Here is a 24,628-nt window from a genome sequence, read left to right on the forward strand (position 1 = left end):
TCAGTATGAAATTAAGTTTTTTTATTTATTTACCCTTGTCCACAAGGGAGCCCCGGGTACCCCAAAAATTGGGATTCCTAAGAATACGGTTTAAGGTTTTACTGTTTCTGTCTTCTATTTTTATTAAACTATTCAACTTCAGGGCTTACGCAACCTTTTACCTCGATATCAATTTTAATTTCCCTCAGATATTGTTTCTACATATTCAGATTACTTCGCCGTGTTTCGCCATGTATGTGTTAATTGACGACGAGAACTATCTCACCTCGAGGAAAGCTTTTGTGTCCTTTCAATTGGTACGATTATTAGCGACGTCAATGGGAACGTTTTCGGATTTAGTAAATATCATTGTTTTGGTAAGAACGGTGGTCACAAGATAAATCCAGTATTTGCTTTTTCTAATTAAATTCATAGAGTTGTGTGGGTAGTGGTTTTAGTATATCGAATCACGATAGGGTAATCAAAATTTTAAATTTTACTTGCCATATACCTGATTCTTTTTCGGTTATATGGTTAAAAAGGCTTGACCGAAAAATACTTGTCGGGTACCAGTTGGTATTAATAGTTACAACTTATACTTATTCGGTAAAAATATTATAATGGGAATCTGTTAAGTAGAGAAAATTATCTAAATAATTTCAAATATTCAACAAAATCATTTTATTTTATAAAAATATACAAACCAGTTTGAACTTGACACGGGTAGAAGGAGGAAACATATTTCTAAGGAGTAGTCTCGCCGTCTCGGGTAATTTTAAAAGTCAATTTCGGGTATCGGGTGGATGCCTGATGGAATACGAGAAACCCTTAACATATAAACTGTTTTCCGATAGTCTAAGATTTGAAATTTTCTTGAATTCCAAATAGAATACCGAATAGTTAGACCTTAATAAATTTTTTTACTTCCCGACTAATAGCGAATAGTTAAGCCTAGTATTCGCGAATAATTAAACCAATTACTCGAGAATACTAGGCTAACTATTCGCGATTTATCGGGTAGTAATTCTAATATTCACGATTAATCGGGTAGTAATTCAACCGAATAGTCAGTTCGGTATTCGATATTCGTATCGAATAGTGAAAATGGGCTTATCGTATTCTGAGGTTCGATTGAAACGGTTATCCAGACACTTCAAGTTATTGGAGGCAATTCTCCAACTTTTTAAACGTGTTATCGCAAGTGTTAACAATCGTCTAAAGCGTTGCTGTCAACCTCGTGCCGTGTATGAGAGAGATATCTAAATAGGTGATTAGTCTTGGGTGTCATCAAACCTTGAACTAAAATCGGCGGATGTCTCGCGAATTCCCCTCGTGCTAATAAAAAACAAGGTGATCAATTTAAATTTTTATCGTCATTAGTTATAAAGCAAGCGATAACTTATCGACCAGATTAACCCTTTAAAATTTTAACTTGTACACCTTGTTTTTTTATTAGCACGAGGAGAATTTACGAGGAATCCGTCACTTTTCGTTAAAGTTTGCTGACACATAAATAATAGCCTGTTTAGATATCGCCCTCGGATATCGCGCTCTCATAGACGGGACGTGGTTCACACCACTGCACCTGTCCTTTAGACGATAGTTACCGCTTGCGACAACTCGCTTAAAAAGTTAGAGAATTGCCCCATTGTTTTAGAAAAAGAAGCGTAACGAATTGTCATGCTGACCTTCTCTTTCATTAAAAAATTTCAAATCCACTATGCAATTCTTTACAGACTTACGTGTCAGTAAGAAGAATTGAAAATTTGTTGAATCTCCGGGAAATGGAGCATTACGTGGATCAGATTTCTAGTGACGCTCAATATGGTAAGTCCATTAAATAGGGAATTGAAGAATCAAGATATGTCGCCAGGGCCGTCGAGAGACTTTGCGGGCCCCGGGAAAGGTTATCGGTCGGGCCCTTAGAAAAATTCACCAAGTCATTGGGAGGGTAAATATCTGGGTGTGCAGTGGTGCGTCTGCCAAGTGAAGCACTCCGTGAACTGCCAAAAGCACTCCAAACACCCTTTTCTCGTAGCAACTTAGGGTTTTTAAAGCGCCGGTATGTTCATTTTGGTCAAAGGTAAAAGTCTGAAATTTCATTAACTGATAGTACTTACTGTTCCAGCCTCTATCGCCAAAAAACAAGTTTTTACCTAATATACTTTAAAAAAATACCTAAAGTAAAATTTTCATTATTTCTTTCACTGATCGATCATGAAAAATCTAAGGCAATTCGAAAAGAGTTAGAAACCTAAAATTTGGGATTTTTTCTAGTACAGGAAAAATTTAAAAATACTGAAATTTCTTCAAATGGTTTTCTATTTCTCATTTTAAAAACTAACTTTAAAAAGAAGTGAGATCCTAACAAAAACACTGACGGGCAAAAAAATGCAAAGGTTAATTTTGAAACTGTTTCACCGTGTAAGTTCTAACATCCCATGGACAGCCAAGTTTCATATAAATATTTTTAATTTATACACTTAATATAAAACAGTGTCACACAGCCAAATTTTATATAAAACTTGGCTATAAATGGGATCTCAGAACATTTTACAGTGTAGCAGATGCAAAGAGAAGCTGGTCATATTTTTACATGTTACTGTTTTAGTACGGATAATTAGTTTAGAAGTTCATTTAACTTATTATTATTAATAGGCTTCTGTAGCTTTAACTCACAAAATATCAAGTTACAACTAAGCAACCCATTTATGAGGAACTGCGAGACGCTGTCTGTAATACTTGTTGTGTTGTTAAATTATTAGACTACTTTGCCTAAACCCATAACCATCAACTTTGAAGTTAGAAAGCTTTGGTATATGACTTGCTGGCTTATGATCTATTTATTAAAATTTATGACTACCCTATTATCCACAGAAAAGAAAGAGTTGTAAAAAAGTTTAAACTTTTCCGTGGCCAATATAGGGTGATTCCCGTGAGAAATAAAACTATAGCGCGAGCAGCTTGCGTCGTGACGTGCGTGATCGAGTGGGCTATGGTACAACGCAAGAGTGGTCGTAGTCATAGCGACCGAGGTAAACAGGAATTACGTATTTTTGGCCCTCCTTGTCAGCAATGTCACCAATACGTAGTTTTAGTGAGCCAATAAGATAATTTAATTTTTTGGTTACGTGTTGAAGGAAGGGGCTATATACTCGGCTATGAGTCGGACTGCAGTAAAGGCCAAACGTTGTGCATTCCGTCTTAAAAAAATAAATCTATCCCTGGTATTATATTTAAATTTGCACAACCATTATCCACTAGATTTAGCAAAGATTGAGGCCCGGCCGGGCCCCCGAAAGGTACGGGCCCCGGGAAAAAGGATCGAATTGCCCCCTCTCTCGACGGCCCTGTATGTCGCTTATTATTTCCGGCAGTTAGGAGAGGAATTTAAGCTGAAAATTAATTGTGGTTAAAAGGTAGAACAAGCGCGAAGTGAGCCCTGAGATATATACAATAGAAAGAACTACTTAACCCATCAATACGGAGCATTGGTAAAAAGCAAAAATATCCTCCTATAATTATCGGAGTTATTCCCATGGGAGTTTTATACCTCAGGGCAATAGGAAATTTATTTAATGCTGGAATATGATTGGTTAACTTATTTAAGTCATGCGCACCAGCGTCACGAATGAAAAATCATGCCGAGAGTGTAAAAAAAAAATACAGTTTCTTGAGTTTAATTAACGGTAGGGCATTATTATTTACTTTTTCCATTGAATTAAATTATTAATGTTCAAGATAAAAGAAAATAAATGGTAAGCAACTGTAATAGTTTTTCTCCTTAAAGAGTGAGAGAGAGAAATATATAATTTATTATAAAGCAAAATCATCTCTTTTCAAGTTAGGGCTATTGCCCTTGTGAAAGGCTTAACTACTTAGTAAATTGGTAAGTTAGGTTTTTCCTTAGAGTTTCTCTATTAATTTCGTTTTAAATGTTTTTAGTTGGTTTTTGTGTTGACGAAAAGTAAAATAAATCGTATCAATTCGATTTATCAAAGCGTTGAGATGATACTATCATGCTGGAAGCCTAGTTACATCATCAACCATTAATCAAAAATGTCTTGATTAGAATCAAGACCTAAAAAGTATCGATAAGACTGAGGTTATCACTTGTCTGAAGGATCAGATATTAATTTTTCTTTTTAATTGAAACTTAAATGCATGATTAAGAAAAAGAACGTTCCATTACCGTTTTCCGTTGAAATAAATTATTTTACTGGTAATCAATTTCAAAAATTTACTTATCTCGGCTTTTCGACCACAATTCCATTCCCCGGAAACATTTTATCATTACATTAATTACTTTTGGGAGAGTACGTGTATGGTTTTGCGTTTTAAAAGGTTCCTAAAGACGTTACATCCCCATTCGTGACCGGCACGCTTCGCAGTGGAACATTTTAATTATTCTTAAACCAATGGCGCCAAATACAATAGGGACATTAAGATTTTTACTCGCGGTTTTGCAAAATGATGTAATATCAAGTGTACTTTAGTCAACCGTCGTATTGTTCTTTCTCATAGTTCAGGGCATGATCAATGTTACTGCCCAATTTCTTTCTCTAGTTTCTAACAATGGTTAGAGACTATTTGATATGGCACGGCACAACGTTTTATACATTTGTAAATTCTAAGTAGCACAAAAGGAAAAAGAATCCATTTTTTTATATTTTGGTTTGAAGTAAATAAACTCATGATAGTAGTTATAACGAACAGAAAATCAAGAGAATGGCACCGGTAATGAGCAGCAAAAAGAGAGGAAAGTTTGCTTCAAGGTAGCAGAAGGACATTGTAGTGAAAATAGTAATCTAGAATTTTTATTCGTTCAAACCTTAATATATCATGAAAAATTCAAGTGAGGAGGCGGCACTACCTAGAAAAAAATGATTTTGGCAGATAACAGCGAAAAAATTATGTTCTACACACACTGGGACTATGGGAGAGTTTCTGGGCCGCAGTTCGCACATGATGATATTTCAACTTTAGTTTACATCAATTCTCCCTGGTCGTACTAGTAGCAGGTTAAGCTATAGTTTGCTCAGGTCCTGTTAGTCTCGAATGGGTTATATAGTCCTTGTAACTTTTAAAAGGTTGTTGTCATGGCTAAACAGACTGCTATTACAGTTTTTTATTGTTTTATAGGTTATTTTGACACGTTATCTCCCAAAAGTAATTAATGTAATGATAAAATGTTTTCGGGGAATGGAATTGTGGTCGAAAAGCCGAGATAAGTAAATTTTTGAAATTGATTACCAGTAAAATAATTTATTTCAACGGAAAACGGTAATGGAACGTGGTTTTTTCTTAAGCATGCATTTAAGTTTCAATTAAAAAGAAAAATTAATATCTGATCCTTCAGACAAGTGATAACCTCAGTCTTATCGATACTTTTTAGGTCTTGATTCCAGAGCTGTGCTAATTAGCTGACAACTAATTGAATTAGAATTAGCAATTAGGGAAATATTTTTGAACTAATTAATTAGCCAATTAGCAATTAGGGAAATATTTTTGAACTAATTAATTAGCCAATTAGCAATTAGGGAAATATTTATGAACTAATTAAATAGCCAATTAGCAATTAGACATAGAAACTAATTCAATTCAATTAGAAATTAGACATTTATTTATCAAACTAATTAATTAGAATTACTATTTTCTAATTAAGGTAAAAAAGAAACCATAAGTAAACATAAAAGTTTAAAAGTGCCCATGGATTTAGTACTTTGGTAATGCAAAGTTTAATCTTTCAATGCCATTGATAAACGGGTACGGAAGCCAAGAATTATTCTCGAAAAATGAGACAAGCCTCGAGCCTTCCGTCATGTTAAAATTTGTCTCATTTTTTCATTTTCTTGCCATAGTTCCTATAATGGACTCCTGAGTAGTAAATACATGCGCACTGCTTTTAATTCGAGTAGGTAAAACAGTCGAAATTTCGAAATGGGGCAGTTGCGAACTACGAAATATTCTACTAGTACTAGTATTCTCTCATATTTGAGGAGCTGAAAAATTTAGAGTAGCACTAAGGCTTCCTCATTGATATAATAAGGCTTTTTCTTATTCAAATAGATGAATCATGAGTTAATTCCTCGATTTTTTTACAACAAATTGGCGTAAAAGATTAATTGAAAATCCAATTGGCTAATTAGTTAATCCTAAATCTAATTAAATTTTAATTAGATAATTACCTTTCCGATTCATACTAATTAATTAGAATTACTTCTCAATTAGCACTAAGGTAATTAAAATTCAATTACCATTTTCAATTAGTAAATGTTGCTAATTAATTAGAAATTCAATTAGCTAACTAATTAATTAGCACAGCTCTGCTTGATTCTAATCAAAACATTTTTGATTAATATCTGTTCCTTGAGTCTTCGTTTTAATTAAGAATGTTAAGAAACTGTTTTACATTTTCAAAATCTCCACTAAGCAGAAACATATATAAAGGGGACCATAACTTTAGCTCAATCAGACATTTATTATAATGATACTTAAAAAAACGTAAATCAATGAAAGTTTGTATTCGTATTGTAATTAACATAATACAATTTTTTACAATCATTTATTGAAACGCGAGGCGCCCCCTAAAAATTCCAGAAATAGGACCAAATTGACAATTTTACAAAATTTTTAAAAATGCTGATTTATGTCCGTTTAACATTTAGCTCAAAATTGTCATAAGCACAATATGAAATTCGGATATCCTTAAAACTTCATAAAGACGATCCGAGATTTTTGTGGCATAAACTAACGTCTGTTTGATATTAAGCTTAAAACCTTAAACGAAATATAGTCAGGGCTACCCTAAAAGTTCACAAAGATGATCCAAGATTGTTGATACGCCTAAAAAGTGCCATCTTCAAAATATGTAGCCGGGGAAAAGAGAGCGTGATTGAGTGGGCTATGCTAGTGGTTGGAAGTCGCGGGGGTTGGGACAGGGATAAAGGAGTTGAGATGGATTGGAAATGATGATGGGCGACCTGCGGCACCGTGTCTCTCCCTATGTACCTCGCGCACGCCCCTACCCTTCGGTAGGCGATTGCTAAGTGCTGCCGCGTAGCGCCATTTTATTTGTATGAGACCTAGCTTCTATTTTGAAGATAAAAAGTACCTACACGTACCTACAAGCACCCACAAGTACCTACAAGCACCCACAAGAACCCACAAGTACCCACAAGAACCCACAAGGACCCACAAGCACCCACAAGCAACCACAAGTACCTACAAGTACCCACAAGCACCCACAAGTACCTACAAGTACCCACAAGCACCCACAAGTACCTAAAAGTACCCACAAGTGCCTACAAGTACCCACAAGCACCCACAAGTACCTACAAGCACCCACAAGTACCTAAAAGTACCCACAAGTAATTAAAAGTACCCACAAGTGCCTACAAGTACCCACAAGTACCTACAAGTACCCACAAGTACCCACAAGTACCTACAAGTACCCACAAGTACGTAAAAGTACCCACAAGTACCTACAAGTACCCACAAGTACCTACAAGTACCCACAAGTACCTACAAGTACCCACAAGTACCTACAAGTACCCACAAGTACCTACAAGTACCCACAAGTACCCACAAGTACCCACAAGCACCCACAAGTACCCACTAGTACCCACAAGAACCTACAAGTACCCACAAGAGCCCACAAGAACCCACAAGTACCCACAAGGACCCACAAGGACCCACAAGCACCCACAAGGACCTACATGTACCCACAAGGACCCACAAGAATCCACAAGCACCCACAAGGACCCACAAGCACCCACAAGGACCCACAAGCACCCACAAGAACCCATAAGTACCTACAAGCACCCACATGTACCTACAAGCACCCACAATTACCTACAAGCACCCACATGTACCCACATGTACCCACAAGTACCTACAAGTACCTACAAGCACCCACATGTACCCACAAGTACCTAAAAGTATCCACAAGTACCTACAAGTATCCACAAGCACCTACAAGTATCCACAAGCACCTACAAGTATCCACAAGCACTTACAAGTATCCACAAGTACCTTCAAGCACCCACAAGCACCCACAAGCACCTACAAGTATCCACAAGCACCCACAAGTACCTACAAGCACCCACAAGAACCCACAAGTACCCACAAGAACCCACAAGTACCCACAAGAACCCACAAGTACCCACAAGAACCCACAAGTACCCACAAGTACCCACAAGAACCCACAAGTACCCACAAGAACCCACAAGAACCCACAAGGACCCACAAGAACCCACAAGGACCCACAAGCACCCACAAGTACCCACAAGTACCTACAAGTACCCATAAGTACCCATAAGTACCTACAAGCACCTACAAGCACCCACAAGTACCTACAAGCACCCACAAGTACCTACAAGCACCCAAAAGCACCTACAAGTATCCACAAGCACCTACAAGTATCCACAAGCACCTACAAGCACCCACAAGTACCCACAAGCACCCACAAGTACCCACAAGAACCTACAAGGACCCACAAGAACCCACGAGTACCCACAAGAACCCAGGCAAAGCACCTACAAGCACCCAGGCAAAGCACCTACAAGAGCTCAAACGCCTTGTTTTTCTTGCTTAATATCCCTCTTACGGCGTGAATCACGACAAAAACGCCCTAAGTCCATTATAAAAAATTAGGGCTAAAATGCGTGTCTCTAACAGTGGTAAATCGCCGTAATTCCAATACTCAAAACAACGTAAGTCAAAGTATGTGTTAATAATGATAAAAATCAATACTTAAACTTAATTTATCTTAATGAAACTAAGAAAAGGCACATCTATGGACTGTTATCTTTCATTTAAGATGGTTCCCAAACGTAACGAATGAATAGTTTTCTTTATACACGATCCCAATTAAGGTCATTTTTCAAAAAAATCCCATGTTATCTCTATGGAACAATATAGTATTTTTCACCAAGTGTCTGATTAATTTTATGGATTCTAAAACCACCCTTAACAACTTTTTTCTTTATAGAATTAACTATTAGTTTGATCTCTTTGAAATTTTAACCACAAAATTAGGGCCCAAATTTTAGTTCACTGGCAAAATTTCAAAGCAGCAAACACAATACGAAAAAAGTTACGGCCAATCAAAGAACCCTCTTTTAGCATTAGAGGCAGTATCAAGTCTTATCTAAGAGAGCGACCGCTCTCCTAGAATATGAGTGGGTTATCCTTAAGCTTAGAACGATAATCAATTTTAGAAGGAAACCCCGCAAAGACTCGACTACCTCCTTTAGAATCTTCTTTGTAAAATAAGGCAATCGATATGTAGTTTTTAAATGGAGGGTTAAGAGGAAAATCAAATGACTTTTTATCGATTCTTCAACTAATTTTAAGACCATTCTGCATAGTGAAACACCTAGCAAATATCTCTGAATGATTTTAAAATTCGAATTAGGTTCAGATTTTATGGATAATTTGAAATTAAGACTCCGAACGATCGCGTAACGCCCTGCCTTCCTGTTAACAAAATTTCCGTTTCACGCTCTACATCTCGCGCCACGATTGTCACATCGCAAGCAATTTTTATCAAATCTCGGGCTAATTTCATTCGGCATGGAGCGTGCCACGAGAATTTTGTTGACAAGAAGACAGGGCGTTACGCGATCATTCGGAGGTCCATAATGAAAATTTTCCATAAAATCTCAACCTTATTTGAATTTTAAAATCATTCCGAGATATTTCCTGGATGTTTCGCTACGCAGATTGGTCTTATAATTAGTAGAAGAATCGATAAAAAAATCACTTGATTTTCCACTTCAACCTCCCTTTAAAGAGACTTCAACCGACGGAAGTAGATTTTAGATGATTTCGCGATGTTGTTTAGCTAACCTTTCACAATTGGTCAACTTTGAACAATATATACATGTTTTTCTTTGAATATTTCAGCAATTGAGATTAAGAAAGGAACGTTTCATTGGAGACTGGAAGAGAAGGCAGCGGCGTCTCTTCAGGACATCAATATGAAAGTGTCCCGCGGTTCGTTGGTGGCCGTAGTGGGTCCAGTGGGTTGTGGCAAGTCTTCTCTCTTATCAGCTCTGGTTTCCGAGATGCAGAAGATGGAGGGTGAAGTGAGAGTAGCAGGGAGTGTGGCATACGTCACTCAACAGCCCTGGATCCAGAACGCCTCACTCAGGGAGAATATACTCTTCGTTGACGACATGGACCAGGAAAGATACGACAGCGTCATAAGCGCATGCGCCCTCCAGCCGGATCTCGACCAGCTACCCGCTGACGACGAAACGGAGATCGGAGAAAGAGTATGTATTATTGAAAACAAGATGGCCCGGCCAGATTAGAGCCCCTCGTTTGTAAGGCTCTATCTATCGAGAACATTCTGTCTTTGGAATAGGCATTAGTTATTCTTAATCCCCATCCATTTTAAAACACCAATAAATCCCTATTACTTTTTAAAGCATCAGTGAAAATCACCAATGAAAGAAAATATTCATTAGCTGCTTTTAACAGTGTTAAAATGATAACCCGGAACCACTAAATAACCCTTATTACCAATCCCATTTTAAAATCGGCAATGTATTTTTAGTGAGTAGCCCCTCGACGCGCTACAATCATCGTTTCTTAAATAGTTGCATGAAACCCTTAAGTAACCCTTAAAAAATTCCCTTCTAAAATCGCTAATAAAAATCCCCAACGAGTGAAAATTATCATTAGTGAATGGCTCCTCATAGCGTTGTCTTTAACAGTGCTAAGATGGTTACCCGTAACCTCTATGTATACCTTAATAACAGAGCTGTGCTAATTAGCTGACAACTAATTGAATTAGAATTAGCAATTAGGGAAATATTTTTGAACTAATTAATTAGCCAATTAGCAATTAGGGAAATATTTTTGAACTAATTAATTAGCCAATTAGCAATTAGGGAAATATTTATGAACTAATTAAATAGCCAATTAGCAATTAGACATAGAAACTAATTCAATTCAATTAGAAATTAGACATTTATTTATCAAACTAATTAATTAGAATTACTATTTTCTAATTAAGGTAAAAAAGAAACCATAAGTAAACATAAAAGTTTAAAAGTGCCCATGGATTTAGTACTTTGGTAATGCAAAGTTTAATCTTTCAATGCCATTGATAAACGGGTACGGAAGCCAAGAATTATTCTCGAAAAATGAGACAAGCCTCGAGCCTTCCGTCATGTTAAAATTTGTCTCATTTTTTCATTTTCTTGCCATAGTTCCTATAATGGACTCCTGAGTAGTAAATACATGCGCACTGCTTTTAATTCGAGTAGGTAAAACAGTCGAAATTTCGAAATGGGGCAGTTGCGAACTACGAAATATTCTACTAGTACTAGTATTCTCTCATATTTGAGGAGCTGAAAAATTTAGAGTAGCACTAAGGCTTCCTCATTGATATAATAAGGCTTTTTCTTATTCAAATAGATGAATCATGAGTTAATTCCTCGATTTTTTTACAACAAATTGGCGTAAAAGATTAATTGAAAATCCAATTGGCTAATTAGTTAATCCTAAATCTAATTAAATTTTAATTAGATAATTACCTTTCCGATTCATACTAATTAATTAGAATTACTTCTCAATTAGCACTAAGGTAATTAAAATTCAATTACCATTTTCAATTAGTAAATGTTGCTAATTAATTAGAAATTCAATTAGCTAACTAATTAATTAGCACAGCTCTGCTTAATAACCATTTCGTTTAAAATCGACGAGTTTCTAGTGAGTAGCATCTCGATGATTAACCGTAATCCAGACCTAACCATCCAATTTAAATCCTTAATGGAAGAACAATGTTTTTGTGATTATCCCCTCGATGAGTATAACAGTGCTAAAATTATTACACACGTAACGCTCAATTGATACAGGCACTGAAAGTTTAAGTTTACAACATAGACTTATACCCACGCATACTTATAAATTTTTAACATTGTCTTATGTCCAGGAGCGTAAAACACCCAACTTAAAATTCTTTCTTTGTGTAAATTCCAAATTTTTTATTTTATAGAAAGTTGTTCGGGTTCTTAGAATATTTATGGCTTGAAAGTCCAGAAATTTTAAAGATAGTATAAAATCTGTCATTATTTGTAGGGCAATATGACAAATTTGTGTGTTCACAAAAGTCATACAGCGTTTCTGGTGCTCAAAAATCTCTTAGTGAAAAGAGATTATTAAATTTAACAAGAACGTCTATATCTACTGCTTGAATATTGTGGCTTCCAAAACCAATTTAATACCCTGTGCATTTGTACCAATTAATAACTTTCTGCCTTTTTCAGAAGTTTATAAACCAGATTTTAAACACAACTACCCTCGCTCACAGGTGTATATTTCTGCATGTAAGAACATTCCTCCCTATAGGATTAAAGGGATAGAATCAATCTTTTGAGTACTAATAAGAAGCTTTAAATTTACGGTTTCAAATATATATATAAATTATATATATAATATAATATATATATATAATTGATTGTTATTTTTAATTAATTTTTAAAAGTATTAGTTTTCGGCGCCGCTCCGATCACGGCCCCTCAATAGTCGTTTGGCAAAAACACGAGCGAAACACCTACATTACCCCGCTACCCACTCTCGCTTGGAGATATAGTAGATATACACCTAAAAGTAGTTTACAATTTTGCATTTTCGCCAATTTAACGTTTATCATTTCGATATAGATGCATTAAAAGTTATAAAGGAAGTTAAACATTTTCACTGTAATTTTGGTGTTCAAAGTAATAGCTTTACTGCTGCCTCTTGGCACTGGGGGTGAAACTATTTGGTTCACCGATGGTTCCAAGACTGATTCCGGCGCTGGCGCCGGCTATTACTGCCAAACCACAAGGGTCGGTTTTTCTGCTTGCCTGGGCACCTTCGCTAGTGTGTTCCAGGCGGAAATTGCCTCGATCTGTTATTGCGCAGATTACTGTATTAACAAAGGGTATACCGGACGGACTGTGAGAATTTATTCTGACAGTCAGGCCGCCTTGAACGCGCTGAACCAGTGTCAGATTACCTCTCAACTGGTGCGCAGCTGCCTTGATCTGCTAGCGCGACTGGCATCCTGCAACAGGGTTCTGTTGTACTGCGTGCCAGAGCATAGCGGATATCATGGCAATGAGCAAGCCGATAGATTTGCGAAAAGGGGTGCGGAGGCCAAGCTCTTGGGGCCGGAGCCGGCCGTCCCCATCCCCTACAGGCACGTCAAACAGTGTCTGCATGACAGGTTGACTGTCATACAAAACCAGCTCTGGCATAACATGGAGGGCCAGAGACAGACAAAACTTTTAGTCAATGGTCCCTGCAGGTCTCGTGCTAGAGACCTAATTTCGCTCAGCAGATGGGATATTAGGCTGGCCACCGGTCTTCTGACCGGGCACTGTCGGCTTAATAGGCACCTCCATCTGATGGGTTTTGCCGACGACCCTCTCTGTAGGTCCTGTTTGGAGAAGCAAGAAACATCCGCTCACGTACTTTGCGAGTGCGACTGCTTCGCCCCGCTTAGACTAGAATATTTTGATTCACACACTTTGGAACCCTCGCGGGTCTCCTCTATTTCGGTGGAGCGAATTCTTCGCTACGCTGTGGCCACGGGTCTATTCAAGGCCTGAATACGAGGGTGCACAATATGCCTGTGGCATCGGTGCTAGGGCGCGAGCCCCCCTACTCACTAATAATAATAATAATAATAATAATAAAATAGCTTTACTATATTTAAATACAAAAAAAAATATTAAAGACTAGATTAGGGCCATTAGGCTAAAATAAAGCCATACCATTATTATACATGGAACCTAAGCCTTTGCCAAAATAACTTAAAAATGTGGGGTTTTGGACATTATCTGTAACAGTTTTGACAAATCGCTATCATCATTACTCTACAACGTAACCAAGAGTTAAGAGAACAAAGGATAAAAAACATGAAAAATCAAAATTATCTTTACAAAGGTCTTCTAAAATACGCGCCGCTTCCCAGTGGGCCAGTGAAGGTGAAAAGCTATTATACAGTGGTCTAGAACTCCCTACATTCTCCTTTTTCCAAACAACCAATGAATCAAAGTCCCATTAGCAACGTCGCTACGCGGAAAACAAGTTGGGCGGTATTTCGCGGCTGCTTTCAATTTCAAAATTTCTAACGGACTTTTCTTAATTCTAAACGTTTCAATCCGATTTTTTTTGGCACACATAATTATCGGCACATTTGTTTACCTAAAACTGCTCTCATCTTGTACTAGTCGGAAAACATTGAGAGTATCGTTTTAAGTTCTTCTCTCAAGATGGAACACTGCTATGTATATAGTCACAGCACTAATTGATAATAATACTGGGGAATGGCGGATAATAAAAATTTAACTATACGATAAAACCATACGACTACTCGATATTTGAGTTATGCCTCATGAGTGGTCAAAATTTAGCTACCATAGTCATCCGTTTTGCTCTTAAGAAAAATACTTCTATTTCTACTACTTTCCTACCAAAAAAATCCCACTCTTAAAGGTGTTATTAGACACTCTTAAAGGTGTATAGCGACACTGTCAAAGGTGTTATTAGACACTTTTAAAGGTGTGAAGCGACACTGTCAAAGGTGTGAAGCGACACTCTTAAAGGTGTTAAGCGACACTGTCAAAGATGTCAAGCGACACTGTCAAAGATGTCAAGCGACACTGTCAAAGATGTCATGCGACACTGTCAAAGATGTCAAGCGACACTGTCAAAGATGTCAAGCGACACTGTCAAAGATGTCAAGCGACACTGTCAAAGATGTCAAGCGACACTGTCAAAGATGTCAAGCGACACTGTCAAAGATGTCAAGCGACACTGTCAAAGGTGTCAAGCGACACTCTTAAAGGTGTTAAGCGACACTCTTAAAGGTGTTATGCGACACTCTGAAAGGTGCCATGCCTCACCCTTTAAGAAATGCAAAAGGCTCTTATGTGAGTAAAAATTAACTTTTAGTGCGATATAAGAGTTAACAAGTTGGGAAAACCAAAATATTACCTCTCCGTGTCGAGATGATTATATAAACTTAAGTATCCAATGAAAACGTCGACCTTTTTGCCCTCATCCTTTCCCGCGCTTTGCGCTTCCGCATTTCATCCTTACTCTCTTCCTCCATTTTACATACAAAAATCGAATACTCACTAAAAGAAGCGGCAAAAACCTGCTGGCTCTTTACAACCACTTAATTTGACTTAATATCCAACTTCCAAACACAAATATTTTCTGGTAGATAAATTAACAACCTACAAGCAAAGGAAAATTCTCAAGAATGGCTCCCGCAAATTTAATAGGTCTATTTTCAACTAGGTGGGCGTATCTGATTAGATTTAAAATATATATTTTTAAAATTTTTGTTCTGGCTGTTATCTAAACCTAGATGGTTTTCAGTGAAACAAACAAGGAGCAAAAACACAATAGTGGAAGCTTCAGTCTTATTTAAAATATGTAAAACAATTATCATCTCTGCAAATAGCTCACACATGTCTTTTTTACCAATGCCTAACCGTTTGGATTTTTCTAAAGCAATCTCAGCACCAAAAAATATTTTTTGATACAAAATAAATGTTTTATATTCTTATTAAGAATAAAACAAGAGGATAAAAAGGTCTGTCCTCTCGTAATTTTTTAAGCTTTTATCATGATTACTCTATACAACAGTAACAAGGAGTATAAACCCATTAGTGGAAGGAGTATAAACCCATTAGTGGAAGCAGTATTTTCTTTTCGAAACAATCTCGCTTATGTTTATCCTCTCTAGACTTCGCTAAAAACGTATTACTCCTACGTAAAATATTAATAGACAGGCAAGGATTCATACCATTAAAGAAGAAGCGCAATATTATCCATATTTTCATTTCATATACAGAGCAAAGAAATTATTATGTTTCTGAGAGGATCGCTTCCCATTTTGGTTGTTGTTTTGAAAAATATATCACAATGCGCGGGCCTTGATAGATATAGGAGGCAATGAAGGAAATTTATCGCTTGCACGGGCCTTGGTAGATATAGGAGGCGATGATAATCTCTCTCTTTGCACGAGAGGTTTATCTTTAATATTTAAATATATATAATTATTTTTAATTATTTTAATCTTCAATAATTAACATTAATAATAGTTAAATCGTTTAAAATAAAATTATACCTATTATCATCTCAATCTTTGCTAATATTGACGTTTAAAGTGAAGTGCCCGCTTTCTTCAAATTTTGGGGTATATATACGATTCGTTTCCATTATAATAGTAGACAGTTTAAGCTGACCCCTCCAAACCGCGTACGGGTACGTGTGAAAAGTTTACACGTACCCGTAGGTTTTATCGTTAAGCTTGTCAGAAAGCATACCAAGACAAAACGCGTAAATATAGCGGTGAATAGCGCCATCTAGAGCGAAAATCTAGCGACTGTTCTCACTCGTTCGTCGCCGGCTCGCCGCCATTTTTATTTATTCAGTCTTCGCTGCATCGAAAAGATGTTTGTTTCTAGAATAAGTAATAATACTTCAAAATTAGTTCAGCCAAATTTTGACGATCTCAGTGATGACGATAGTTTCCAGGAAGAGATAATGGAACCTTTAGAAGAAAGGTTTTTAACGGAAATAAATGGCAACGAATATGAAATTGAGGAAAAAGAAAATTCACCTCAAAAGGGGAATAAAAAGTAAGTTTCCTAGAATGGCTTCTGTTGTTTACAATTAAATTGTTACTATTTCTCAACTAATCAAATTTATTTCACAGAAAAAATGTTCAAAGGTCTTCCGATGGTACTAAAAAACCTCAGTTTAGGTTTAATTGCCTTGCTGACATCAGACTGTTAAAAGAAGTTTTGCTGGCAAATCCATACAATTTGAAGTCACCTTCGAGTGCTTGGGCCAATGTGGCCGACAAGTTGAAAGCCTTCTATCCAAACATTTGCTCAAGGAGGTGCAGGGAGAGAACAACTCTTCTTTTGTCTGATTTCATTAAAGAAGATAACAAACACCTTCGTAAGTCTGGAACAGAAGAAGAAGTTACTGAAAGAGAAGAACTACTTCAAGAATTAAAGGAACTAAAAGAAGAGGGGGAAAACGCCATGAGTAACATCAGTGCTCAGGTGTCGCATGGAAATCAAAAGAAGCGCAAGGAAGCTGAAGATTCAGCTAAGGGAATTGAATTAAGAAAAATGGCGTTACAGTCAAGGACACCTGTTAATGGTAAGATATTTTAATTAGTAATTTTATGCACCTGTTAATGTAATTTTTCCGTGCTTTAGATATGAATGAAACCCAGGAATCGGTTTCAATGAACACAAAAAGGCCCAGGAAAGATGTTTTCCAATATTTACGAGAAAAAAATGCCGCAGAAGTAGAATTGAGAAAAGAAGAACTAAAGTTGAAAGAAAGAGAGCTCAATATACGGGAGAGAGAACTAAATTTGCAAGAAAAGAAGGAAGACGATAAAAGGAAAGAAAGAGAAGAAAGATTTAATCTGGAACAACAGGAGCGGAGGGCGATGTTGGAGTTACTTAGTAAAGTAATGGAAAAACTTGCAAAATAAAAAATATTTCTGTTCTCTTGAGAATTAAATTTAGCCTTTCTTTTGAGCTTAAAACTAAGATTAATTATAATTAGTCAAAAAGTTTAAAATTCAATAATTTCCAAACCATGAGGTTCCCATGGATATATTTTATAGCAGTCTGGGAAATAGCACACTTCCTCTGGTCCAAAACCAGTTTATTAATTGCTTGGACTAGTTTTTTAATTCAAGAAGTGGGGGGTTACTGGTCCTCGGGGACTAGTTTATTAATTGCAAATCTATAGGAAAACAAAGGCTGGGACCAGTTTATTATTTCGGACATAGGGGGGGGGTCACTGGTCCCAAGGACTAGTTTAAAAAATATCCTTATTTCCCAGACTGTTTTGAAAAAAAGAGTTTTTAGCGAATTTTTTCAAGTAGCAATTTAGTGATGAAAACTAGATTCATTTTAGAATTAAGCCTTTCTTCTTTTGAGCTTAAAACCTAGATTAACCGTAATTAGTCAACCAATTTAAAATTCAATAACTAACATAAGGTGTCCAGGGAAATACTTTATAGGAACAATAGGTTGTAAGGGAACGTAATTTAATCGCTATTTTTACAATGAAACTAATTAGCTCAATTCTTGATTTACCTTTTCAATCCCATCTTTTACGATGAAAACCTGAAACTAATTAGCTCAAATCTTGATTTACCTATTCAATCCCATCTTTTACGATGAAAACCTGAAACTAATTAGCTCAAATCTTGATTTACCTATTCAATCCCATCTTTTACGATGAAAACCTGAAACTAATTAGCTCAAATCTTGATTTACCTATTCAATCCCATCTTTTACGATGAAAACCTGAAACTAATTAGCTCAAATCTTGATTTACCTTTTCAATCCCCTTTTTTTTACGATGAAAACCTGAAACTAATTAGTTCAAATCTTGATTTACCTTTTCAATCCCCTTTTTTTTACGATGAAAACCTGAAACTAATTAGTTCAAATATTGATTTTACCTATTCAATCCCATCTTTTACGATGAAAACCTGAAACTAATTAGTTCAAATCTTGATTTACCTTTTCAATCCCATCTTTTACGATGAAAACCTGAAACTAATTAGTTCAAATCTTGATTTACCTTTTCAATCCCCTTTTTTTTACGATGAAAACCTGAAACTAATTAGTTCAAATCTTGATTTTACCTTTTCAATCCCCTTTTTTTTACGATGAAAACCTGAAACTAATTAGTTCAAATATTGATTTTACCTATTCAATCCCATCTTTTACGATGAAAACCTGAAACTAATTAGTTCAAATCTTGATTTACCTTTTCAATCCCCTTTTTTTTACGATGAAAACCTGAAACTAATTAGCTCCAATCTTGATTTACCTATTCAATCCCATCTTTTACGATGAAAGCCTGAAACTAATTAGTTGAAATCTTGATTTACCTTTTCAATCCCCTTTTTTTTACGATGAAAACCTGAAACTAATTAGTTCAAATATTGATTTTACCTATTCAATCCCATCTTTTACGATGAAAACCTGAAACTAATTAGCTCAAATCTTGATTTTACCTATTCAATCCCATCTTTTACGATGGAAACCTGAAATTTAATAATTTGATTTACCTATTCAACCCCCTGTTTAACGAAGAACATATTCTTTTGTTGTTAACTATGGGGTAAAATAATAAAATTAATCTTTATCAAATTCTAAATAATGTTCGACAGTCGGTGGATCTATTCCAAAATAATGAGACGAAGTGCTACCATATATGCAAGTATGCACATTTGTTAAAAGAGCACCTACTATATAGTAAACGCCCACTGGTTGAAGGAGAAGCTTTAGGTTCTTCTTAAAGTCCAGGAATGCAAAATTTTGCACAATTTTACCAAACCCCCACTCAACACTCTCCCTTACAGCACTCATTTTTTTGTTGAAGCTCTCTTCTTCTGGGGATAACTGTGCACCACGAAATGGCACAACCAAAACATTCCGTAAAGGATATCCAGGGTCTCCATATATACAAAATTCTTTCCCACAAACATTTTCTAGTTCTTGGATAATTCCACTTATGCGAAGCATATGCGAGTCATGCCTTCTCCCTTCTATTGGCCCAAACAAATTTACAATAAGTCCATCAGGTGATAAAATGGACTGATATTTTAGAGCGTGAATCCTCTTATGCCCACTGTAAAAAAGCCTCTGATCTCGTTTCGGTCGACAGATCGGTCGTGCCGTTCCATCAATAAAACCCCAGCAATTTTTTAACGGGGCTCCTTTTTCAGCAATTGCTTTTGCATATCGTAGTAAATCTTCCTTTAAAAGCCACTGCCGTTTCAAATCCTGAATCAAATGCTTGTGAGAATTGAAAATCAGGTTCAATGTTGCTTTACATATATACGAAAGCTCTGCTTTAGAGCGGGAAAATAAGGAACACAGGTCTCCTAGCCGATTTGGATAGACCATTCGCCTTAACAAAATACAAAAAGCCTCAACTTTATCCGACTTTGTTCTGTTTTCGCAAATTATGAAATCTGGTAATCTGAGCAAATCAGCAACTCTATAGATATCATCAGGTAAAAACCTATAACATGGGCTACATTGTAATGTGACAGATTATAAAATTTCTTATAGGAAAGCACTAACCTAAAGTTAAACTCGCAAAACTCCTCTGATAAGTTTTGTAGAGAAAACCGTTGGCAATACGGTGTCGGGTTGTAACTTTTCGCTACTCCCAAAATTAACAACTCTTCCATATCATCTCGTTTAACGTTGCTTTCCACAGCGTACAACAATAATTTATCGTTAACCTACAAATAAAAACAATTAACAGCGGCAAATAGCTACTTAAACAAACCTTTCTTTGTTCTTTTGACGGCTGTGCCAAACTACCAAGAAGTAGAAAACTCTAGCTTCAATTTTTTAAATTCCATAAGAAATTAATAAAAATATTACCATTTTCCTGATTTTCGTAAATTTAGTCTTCTTAAATTAAATTAATTGACGTTTACGCGCTATAAAGCTAAAATCTAACAACACGAACAAAGGAGAACTCTCAACGGAAAAATTTTAAATTTAAACCAAACTCGTCGTCTGCTTGGGGTTAAACCCTTGATAGAGGTCGCTAAGTTCCGCGAACCTGCCGCTATATTTAAAAAAAGGAGAGAAGTGAGAGACCGATCTTGGGGCCAATACGCGTAAAAAACCCGCCATTTCTAAAATTTTTGAACTACACGTACCCGTACGCGGTTTGGAGAGGTCAGCTTAAACTGTCTAGTAAGGAAAAAGCGCAATTGCGAAAACCTTTCGTGGCGATCCCACCTTAGGGTGTTGAATAATACACAAGAGCATCTCTAAAATTCTAAAATCTAAAAATTAAAATTAAGCCTAAAATTAAAATTAAGCCTAAAATTATAAATATAAATTAAAATTACGTTTAAATTTCTAGTAAAAATTAAAATTAAAAATCTCAATTTAGTTAAAAATAGGCCTTAAACAAGACGGCCCAAGGGCTCGTAATAGTAGCCATATCGTACGAGTGAATAGCCCCTCTATACCCTACCCTAATGAGTAGATAACCCCTCTATACGTTACCCTAATGAGTGAATAGCCCTATCTTTTTCAATGCTTAAATGATTTACCGTGCATAAAATCAGAGTGAATAGCCCCTCGATTCCCTACTCTAAACAGTGATTAAATTATAACCGTATAAATTTACTTATGCTGTAATTCTAATATTCCGGCGAATCGAAGAACAGATAGTTTTTGGTGATAATCCCCTCGATGAGTTTACGACATAGACTTATGCCGATGCACACTTATCGCATCTTATAAGTTTCTAACAAGGACTTATGCCCAGAAACTTTTGAAAGAGAAAGTTTAGTTATAGTGATTACGCATTTTAGTGATTATCCCCTCGAATTACCTTTAGCAATGCTAAAATGATCAAACGCATAACGCTCATTTAAGACTATGTTAGCTCTGTCTAAACCCATTTTTGAATTAACCGCCAAAACGTTCCAGTCAAACATAACATAGATGACGATAGCAACCGAACGAGAACGAAAAACGGGGAAAATCGTTATCTATTTAATTAGCACATACATAAAAAGAAAATAAATATAAAAACCCCAAACATACAAATTCATAAGTATCCGACTCCACAGATAAAAATTCAAAAGTTTCCGACCCCACAGATTAAGAGGTACCCCACCCCACATCACCCCGACATTTTAGAGATAAGAATAAATAATAAAAAACTCGGAGTTTCTATCAAGTCTCTATGGTTCGTTGGTAGAGTGGATGTTTACTACGCCAGCGACCCGGGTTCGATTCCCGGGTCTGACCTGAAAAAATTTTAATTAAAATTAAATCTCTAACCGAGCCCTGTAACCCCTATGGGTGGGTTGTGGTAATATAAAGTTCCTTTTAAGCTAAAATCTGACGATAACGAAGCGACAACCCCGGCCACTACTACTACTACTACTACCAAAAGGAGATGATCCAAAGGACATAGCTTTCCAGCCTAGGAATGAGGGTAATGTGTGTCAGGTTTTCTCTAACGAACGTCTCATCTCGAGTGTTCCTAAAACGTGATATCCCAAGGCTAGGCCGAATGTATTTACTGTAGAGTAAATGGTAGTTGAACACCCAAAGTTTTTCTCTACTAACATTTTTTCTCGGCGCAAACTAACATCAGCCGCGGAAAGCTGGGTCTCGCTAAAGAAATTCCACCCCCCTTAAAAAATGTACGAAACTTAAATTTTTCGATGGGAGGTTGGGTCCGCTTGTGATGAGCTTTTCAGCCAATAGAGAGACGTAGATCCGCTCGCGTAGATCTAAGGCGATCGGAGTTTACGTTATGGCGGAGCAAGTTAGGTGTAAATGTATTAATTTAGAAATGGATAAAAGGCTCTCAAAATAAACTCAGAGTATTTCCGCGCCAGAAAAATATAATTCCGTCGGCTTTCTCTAAAAACGTTTGCACACCACACGCCATAAAAAACGCAAACACAGTGCACTTGGATGAACCCTCCATGCTTGAACTTACTCGATAAAAAAATTAACCCCGCCTGTTTTACTTCACTCTCCACCGCTGTGGAGCGCTGCTTCAAAAGCTCGTTTTCGGTCGTGGCCGATATTTTAGAAATTTTATCTCTTCATTCACGCGAGCTCCGTTGGAAACTTTAAAAAGCTTAACGTCAGAACTTTCAGACACAGAGGCTACGGCAAAAAATCTTACATAGGAACTTGGTGTAAGATTATTCTACTTGTGCTACTACTACTACTACGGACGGCTCGGGTCAAACTAAGAGCCTATCGTATACTACGATATGGCTAAAAAGAGCATGCTAGTAAAAAATAAATCTAAAATGAAGAAAAACCCCAAGAACTCAAAACAAGATCCTACAAAAGTATTTTTCACCGAACTTTTCAATTGTAAAGAATGGAAAATTTAAACTGTGAAGAAAAACATGTTATTGTAAAGAAGCACGCTTCTTGAAATTTTGTCAACAGCAGAGAGAGGCAGGCTCGCAAATATCCAAGAAAGCTCGTAGCTGATTGGTAGTTCACTATCAGCCATGGTCGCAATACCCCAAAAAGCCCGTAGATGATTGGTCAAAGCTTTCAAAAATCGAGCGTGCCCCTCTCTCAAAAACTTATAAAAGGGTCTCCCTTTCAATTTGAAAACCACAATTTTACAATTTTTACAATTTCGACAATTTCTACAATTTTTACAATTCCCGTTCAATTGATACGATTTTTATGCGGTCCTCAATCTCCAATTTTCGGACGAGGTAAGACTCAATTATTGTCAAAGTCTTTACCAATTTAGTTAAATTCAGTTACTTTATGAAATAAAGTTAGTTTTTTTATTAAGTTTAAACTAAAAGAGCGCATCAATTATTTCGAATTATCGACTAGTAAAAACCAAATTATCGCGCTTCAATTCAAGCAATTTTAAATTCAATTAAGGACGTACGTTTCAATTCGACTCAGTATTCTGTTTCAGTCCGGAATGCTGATATCAACGTAACGCGCCTAGCTCTCCCACAATTAAAATTACACTACGGTCAATTATTACGCGGTGCAATTACTACACATCGTGTTATTAACTTCTGGTACTCGCGTACCGGATACCGATAGTTTTCATGGTGTCACGGAAACCCGGGAACTTGGACTTGTAGATAAATTGATAAGTTCACAACAATTACTTCAATTAAACTCAATTAAAATTAAGCGCGTAAAATGGCGGGAAGCGAGGAGACTGCTTCAAACAATGGAGCCAGCAGCGGACAATCAAACCGGAACTTACTTAAACTCGCGAAAGCTTCGCGGAAAAGTATCCGAACCGCGGCAACAATTAAAATTAATCAAATTGACGCTATGATGATCGCGCCGGAAACAACAGTGGAACAATTCGAAGACGCCCTAGACGCTATCATACAAAAAGAGGACGACTTGACGCAAATCGACGCCAAGATCGAAGCCTTAATCATCGAACCCGATGAGATGGAGAAGGAAACCACTGACGCAATTAACTACAAGGAGAAAATTGGAAAAATCTCACCGGCAGCATCAGGATCAACCATCTGCAGCCTCGTCCAGAACATCGCATCACCATCCAACGCTGGATCAAACATAGCCCAAGGACGACCGGAAGTTCGCCTACCAGAACTAACCATCCCACTATTTACCGGAAACCACGAGGAGTGGAACAATTTTTGGGCAAGATTTCGTACCACAGTGGACTTTAATCCCCGCTTAACTAAGGTAGAAAAATATATTTATTTAATTGGATATTTAAAAGGCGACGCGTTACAAACCGTTAAAGGCCTATCCGAGACGGACGCCTCTTATGATGAAGCCGTGAGATTATTAACTTATAGATTCTCGCTCGGTGGTTTAGATGTAAATTACCATATGAATAAGCTCAAAGAAATTCAGCCCGTGCATGATTCAAAAAATTTAAAAGCTTTACGAAATTTGTTAGATTCATGTGAGATCAGTTTTCGTAGTCTCGAGATCTTGGGGGTAGACGTAAAAGAGAAAGCATCCTTTGTTTGTCCTAGTATATTAGAATGTTTACCAGATGACATTAGAACCGATTACTGTGTTAGTCGAAAACCTTCGAGAAG

General features: G+C 36.7%; 1 protein-coding gene across 1 annotated transcript in view; it reads left to right on the plus strand.

Moving 5' to 3' along the window:
• Positions 1-63: 63 nt before the first annotated feature.
• LOC149587221 (ATP-binding cassette sub-family C member 2-like) overlaps positions 64-24,628 on the plus strand; it is a 47,635-nt gene continuing 23,070 nt past the window's right edge. The window contains exons 1-3 of the mRNA XM_089863525.1: positions 64-356; positions 1,716-1,806; positions 9,889-10,259. Coding sequence (XP_089719651.1) covers positions 231-356; positions 1,716-1,806; positions 9,889-10,259 — 588 coding nt within the window. The 5' untranslated portion in view covers positions 64-230. The remainder of the gene's footprint in view (positions 357-1,715; positions 1,807-9,888; positions 10,260-24,628) is intronic.

Source organism: Phalangium opilio, unplaced genomic scaffold, assembly GCF_054372755.1.
Source record: "Phalangium opilio isolate 3A_F unplaced genomic scaffold, DU_Popi_V2 ptg001170l_1, whole genome shotgun sequence".
Classification (NCBI taxonomy): Eukaryota; Metazoa; Arthropoda; class Arachnida; order Opiliones; family Phalangiidae; genus Phalangium; species Phalangium opilio.